General features: G+C 41.9%; 1 protein-coding gene across 1 annotated transcript; it reads left to right on the top strand.

Moving 5' to 3' along the window:
* Positions 1 to 636: 636 nt before the first annotated feature.
* Positions 637 to 6,008, top strand: LOC107301531 (periplakin-like; the record flags this gene model as incomplete). Its single annotated transcript, XM_015830741.1, has 4 exons — positions 637 to 791; positions 3,269 to 3,389; positions 4,971 to 5,096; positions 5,967 to 6,008. Coding segments are annotated over 4 exons (444 nt in total), but the record flags the coding sequence as incomplete, so codon positions are not given.
* Between the last annotated feature and the right edge of the window lie 492 nt (positions 6,009 to 6,500).

Raw genomic sequence — 6,500 nt, 5'->3', positions numbered from 1 at the left:
CTCCTTCCTTCCTTCTTCCTTCCTTCCTTCCTTCCTTCCTTCCTTCCTTCCTTCCTTCCTTCCTTCCTTCCTTCCTTCTTCTTCTTCTGCCTCCTTTCTTCCTTCCTTCCTTCTTCCCTATACCTCTGTCCTTTCTATCTGTAAATATTCATTTAAAACAGAACATAAAGAATTAAAACCCCGCAAATGTTTAGTGATGCAACTCTTATGGAGATGCCAGGTGTCCCTTTTGAACATTGCAACTCTTTTATTAGGAGAGCTTCTCCTTCAAAGACTCTGTTTATGTTCTGTTTTTTTAAAAAAATTCTCACACTGAGGACAAGAGAATAGAATTGTATTGGATTTATAAAGGGTTTCCAGCATCTATTTGTATCGTGTCAGTTTGGGAACTGGGAGGAAATTGCAGGGGATAATTTTATGCCATTTTAAATGTTATGCATTGTGATTGTAAGTCAAGGGTTATCTGTAGTTGAAAAAAAATATTTTGAAAATATTAAACGTTGTCTTTGAGCCAAATTAATATACTTTCTGCCATTTCTTTTTCCAAGCACACGATAACGCTAGGACATTGCAGAAAACATGTTTTGATGAAGCTTTATTCTCATTGTTTATCTCTGACAACTTGTTGGTTTCTAGGACCTGCACAAACTTAAGGCTGGGCAGCCCACACAATACCAGGAGCTCACTGCTGATAAATTGATTGAATCTGACAAACTCCTTTATGTTCTGGATGGAGACGCTGCCATCGCTCGCCACATGAAACACCCCCAGGGGGACATGATCACGGAAGAGTAAGTCTGGGGTGATAGCACAAAGGCCACGTTGACCAGGAGACCTGTGTTACTTTTTGTCGTGTGGTTCTGGGTTCTTCTCCGGTTTCAAAACAAGGCATGAAGATAACACCTGTTTTTAGCGTTTTAAAGAAATATTTAATTCGGGGTGCGCCTTGGTGTTGTTCTCGGATTCAAGTATTTTTAGTCGTTTATCAAAATATCAAATACAGAAATAAAAAGAAAAAAATGAAAATAATGGGAAAATAGGAGAGAGGAGGGGAAAGAAGAAAAGGTCTAGGGTAAAGGGGAGAAGAAAAAGAGAAGCATTGACTTCTGACTCCGTTTGGTGCAGTAGAATAAGGTAATAACACACAACCTCAACATTTTACTTTTACGTAATAATAGGAATAGAAATAGGATAGAATAGAATAAACAAATAGAATAGAATGGAATGGAATGGAATGGAATGGAATAGATGGAATGGAGAATAGAATAGAATAGAATAGAATAGAATAGAATAGAATAGAATAGAAGCTAGAAGGGACCTTGGAGGTCTTCTAGTCCAGCCCCCTGCTCAAGCAGGAGGTCCTATACCATCTCAGTCAGATGATTGTCCAGTGTCTTTTTAAAAGCTTCCAGCGATGGAGCGCCCACGATTCCTGGTGGCAAGCTGTTCCACTGGTTGATCGTCCTCACTGTCAGGAAGTTTCTCCTTAATTCCAGGTTGCTTCTTTCCTTGATCAGCTTCCAACCATTGTTTCTTGTCCTTCCCTCTGGTGCTTTGGAGAATAACGTGACCCCCTCTGCCTTGTGGCAGCCCCTCAGATACTGGAACACTGCTATCATGTCTCCCCTATTTCTTCTTTTCTTTAGACTAAGCTCCACAGCCGTTCTTCGTAAGTTTTGGTCTCCAGGCCTTTGATCATCTTAGTTGCTCTTCTCTGAATTTTTACCAGTCTCTCAACATCTTTTTTGTGATATGGTGATATATACTAGCCACGTCTCTAACAACAAACCTACCTAATCAGCAAAACCCAAAATCAACATTTCATTTTTTCCCACCTCAATTGGTATTATTCTCAAAGAAAAACTCTGGAGGAGGACTCCAAAGACTGGTGAGCTCTTTCATGGAGGTTTTTTTGGGAGGGTTGAATCCAATTCCTGATGACTTCATGAAAAGATCCATATTGTTTTCTCCACTACTAAATGGAATCATTTGGCACTGCTTTCTTATGGGATCTGTTTTGATAGTACCCTGGTTTAACACATTGCCTTGGTGTTCCATTTAAATACTTCCATTTTTGGAGGTCAACTAGAGGCTGTTTTTGACCTATAGATATGAAAGGGAAACCTGCATGCTACCTCTGCAGATTCAGATACAGGAAAACATCAGTAGGAAATTGCTGTGATTGTCCTAGCTTGCCAGCAGCTTCTCAGAAAGCTGAGCTACACATTACACTCACTATTTTTTTTGTTTTTGATATTTTATGGCCATTTATAAACTAGAAAATATAAATAACAGCTGGCGTTTTTCACCCTTTTCCTTCTATGCAATTATTAGGACTGCAGTCCTGATCTAACCGTATTCTCTTCTGAAGCTGATATTTGTGTTGAGGGACCACACTTGGAATATTGCATCCAGTTTTGGTCACCATGATACAGAAAAAATGTTGAGAGTCTAGAAAGAGTGTAGAGAAGAGCAACAAAGATAACTAGGGGGCTGGAGGCTAACACATATGAATTGGGTATGTCTAGTTTAATGAAAAGAAGGACTAGGAGTGACATAGCAGCCATGTTCCAATATCTCAGGGGCTGCCACAAAGAAGAGGGAGTCAAGCTATTCTCCAAAGTCCCTGAAAACAGAACAAGAATCAATGGATGGAAACTAATCAAGGAGAGAAGCAACCTAGAACTAAAGCGAAATTTCCTGACAGAACAATTAACCAGTGGAATGATTTGCCCCCAGAAGTTGTGAGTGCTTCATCACTGGAGGTTTTTAAGAAGATATTGGACAGCCACGTCTGAAACGGTATAGGGGTTGGATTAGAAGGCCTTCAAGGTCGTTTCCAACTGTTATTCTGCAAAGCTCTTCCATCAAGGCCCATGGAAATTGGAGCTCTTGAGTGGAGCAAGAGAGGCAGAACTCTCCAATTTGGGCTAAATTCAGAATTATAATGGAGTGGGTGTAAGGAGGCTGAAACTCTTGTCCAAGTGTCATTGTAGGAGAAGGAGTGGCAGAATCTGGGGGTGGAGTCAAAAGAGGAATCAACCTAGAGTCTCTACATAGTCACAAATGGACTAAGTCCAACACCTCTTGAATTCTGTTGACCCTTATCTAGCCAAACCAGGACTCACTGTTAGTTGAGTAAATTCCTGTGCATAGGCATGAGGAGTAGTAGTAAATTAACTGGACCTTCATGTGTGGTCCTGATCTTTTGCTCCTGATGGTCATGGGAAAAAAAAACAGACGAGAATTCTTGATTTCTTTTCTTCAGTATCCGGCAGTTAAAGGAAAGAGTGAACAATTTGCGAGGGAAACATGATCAGATTTACAATTTCACCCCACGTGAAATTGAACCCGAGGTCAACTGGTCTTCAACAATCGAAGAGAAGCAGGTAGGCCTTCTCCAAATCAGGAAATACTCTTCTTTGCTTTGAGACATGGGCTGGGAGGGGGGGGGCTTATGGGTCTTCAATCATAAATGTAGCCCCAAAGAGGAAATCAGCTGGGCTGGACTGTTTTTTCCTAAATTCTGCTTAAAAGGACTTTTTTTGAAATATTAAATGAGTTTTCTCCGAGTTGGTGACCGTTCAAGTGCATTGAAGCCCACCCCAACTGGGTGTGGTGGGAATTGAATTAATCTGGGGACATCCATTTTGGGAATGACAAGTTCCAATTGTTCAAATCAGCTCCCCGGCTTGGTTTTTCCAATACTACGCTACTTTCATATCAGAAGCACCTTCCAGGTTGAAAGGAGTAGCTGGTGACATCACTGCTTCCCCGAGGGAGGCCTTTCATGTCCTTGTTATTTTTCCCACCAAAGTGGTACCTATTTATCTACTTGCATTTGCGTGCTTTCGAACTGCTAGGTTGTTTTTTTTTAATAGCTATGCAAGAAGCAGGGAAAGCTAAGAAGTAGGATCAGGATAAGAAGTATATGGAATATACTTAGCCACCTCCTATCTTCCCTGCCGTGTTATCCACGAAAATTATCCTTCACCAAGCTGTTACTTTCATTGGGAGAGATACCTACCCACTGCTAGCAATCCCAATAAATGCCCATTGCATTACTTGTCCTTTTTTTACCCGTAAATCAGGAAGCATTACATATGTGCTCTGCAGCCTAGCATGACACTTCTAGATTTGGGGGCTGGCATTCTTCTACAAAGAACCACTTTCTCCTCCAGATTGTATCATCATCATCATCACAATTTGATGGGGAGGATGGAGTTCACTTTAGGTCAGCAATAAGCAACCTGCAGCCCTCAGCCAGGTGAGCCACCAAGTCTAACTTGGCTGCTCATTGAAATGGTCTTCTGAAAATTGGTGGCAGATAGTCTTGACTCCTTCCCAGTTTTCAGCACTCACCATAACAAAGGTGCAAGAGTTGTGAAGCGGAGGAAGACACACAGCTTCTAGCATTTCCAAAACTGCAACAGGTTTTGGGCGGACCACAAAGGGCCACCTCCTGTTACGTCCTTCTCCCGAGGATTCTCGTTTATTTATTTTTTAACTTTTAATAAAAGCTATCTAAAATCTGCAGAAATCATAATCAGTAGATGCCACCGTGCTTGTGTGGTGGAATGTGGTCTGGAGTCACAGGAGGGAGGGGCTCCTTCCCAGAGGGCGAAGAGACAGCAGAGCTTGGAAGGTCTGGTAGACAGGAAGAGAGCAAGGTTGGACCCTCCCTAGGAATTCAGAGAGTGTATCTATAGCTATGCAGATAATTGCAGATAATTGCCTTAGTCTGAAACTTTAGATTCTGTCTGTAGGCAAACGACAACAAAGAAGCTACTCAAAAGTTACTCCATTCTTGTTTCTTTGGGCAGGTCAAAATGTTATTCGGAGCATGAGATACCACTGGTCTGACTTGCTAAGAGGCCCATTCTTGGTGTCTAGATTTATTTGTGTGCCCGGGCTTCTGGGGCTATGGGGAATGATGCCCTTACCACCTTTCCTGTGCCCTCTTTCCCAAGGAAACCTTGAACAGCAGAGGCTTTGGCACAGACCTTCCGTCAGTCAACGGTCAAGTAGAAGAGCACAATATCTTCCACAATGAGGTGATGGCTATTGGACCGCATATCAACAAAGAAGGCGAAAAGGTATCCCCCCTGTCTCTTGGGTCTTTGATAGGATGGGGAGTGGCGGGGAAGCAACAGCAGATGTTTCTATGCTGCAAGAGAAATCCAGCACATGCAACTTTGGTAGAGCAGTGCTTCTCAACCTTGACCATGCTGGTTGGGGAACTCTGGGAGTTGAAGTCCACACATCTTAAAATGGCTGAGGTTGACTACATTGGGGTAGAGAGCAAGGAACAAGAAGATAGGAACCATCACCTATCAAGGTGATAGGGGCTGAAACATTTTTTAAGTCCAGAACAACAAGACAACACTCAAAAGCAACTCAGACAGACATCTTACGAATTCACGGCAGTATAAGCAGGGGCAGAACAATCAGACATTCGAGTTTCTGTTTGTTCTAGCCCAGAGGTAGGCAACCTCGGCTCTTTTATGACTCGTGGACTTCCAACTCCCAGAATTCCTGAGCCAGCATGGCTCAGCTTGGAAACCTCTCCCTTTCCCCTCAGCATGGCTGGCTCAGGAATTCTGGGAGTTGAAGTCCACGAGTCATAAAAGAGCCGAGGTTGCCTACCCCTGGTCTAGCCAATCTTAATTAAAGTAGTTCTACTCTTTCTGTGGAATTGTTTTCCTGGGGGGTGGGGGGCAACAGTCATGTATGTTCATTTACCTGATGGCTTTCCAGGTATGTTAGAGTTAAAATTCTTAGAATTTCCTGTATACTCAAGTCAAGAATTTGGGGAGTTATCACATGAACTGGACACCTAACTATGGAGGCTCTAATACAATGGCCAGACGCTTAACTGTGATGCATTTACAATAAACGTATGATCTTGCTGGTCACCTTTTTTTCTTTTTCTTTTTTTGAGATTGGTCTTTTCTTTTTGTTTCCAGGAGTATACAAGTGAGCTTCAGATGAAATACCAGAAACTGCTGGTAAGATGCTTTTTTTTTTGTCTAAACAGATGTGTGTAATTATGAAACATCTAAGCAAATCAGAGATGAAATGAGAAATCCTGCCTAGGGCAGAGGACACAGAGAAGAAGATGCATTGTTTGGTAATCATCAAGGAATAAAATTATTGGGCCCGGGAGAAGGAGCATGCTTTCTGCAAACTGGGTCATCGTCACATCTGGAATATAAAAAAAATAAAACTTACAGTATTGATGATGGGATTTTGCAGTTCAGGTTCCTGTATTCTTCTGGGGAATAGAGTAGATGGGAAGAAAGACAAGAATAGGCCATAAGACAAATTTCTGCAACTGTGTAATTTCCAGAATTCTCAGATTTGAAGTCCATCACATCAAATCGGGTGAGCTACTATCCATAAAAGAAAACATAGCAGTCCATGGAGAAGAGACTTTAAACACACAGTGAAAATAATTCAGGGTTTGTTGAATATAGGATATAGCCAATAAAGATCAGCCA

The sequence above is a fragment of the Protobothrops mucrosquamatus genome, unplaced genomic scaffold, assembly GCF_001527695.2.
Source record: "Protobothrops mucrosquamatus isolate PMUCROS unplaced genomic scaffold, P.Mucros_1.0 scaffold13970, whole genome shotgun sequence".
Taxonomy (NCBI): Eukaryota; Metazoa; Chordata; class Lepidosauria; order Squamata; family Viperidae; genus Protobothrops; species Protobothrops mucrosquamatus.
This window is presented reverse-complemented; position numbering and strand designations above follow the sequence as displayed.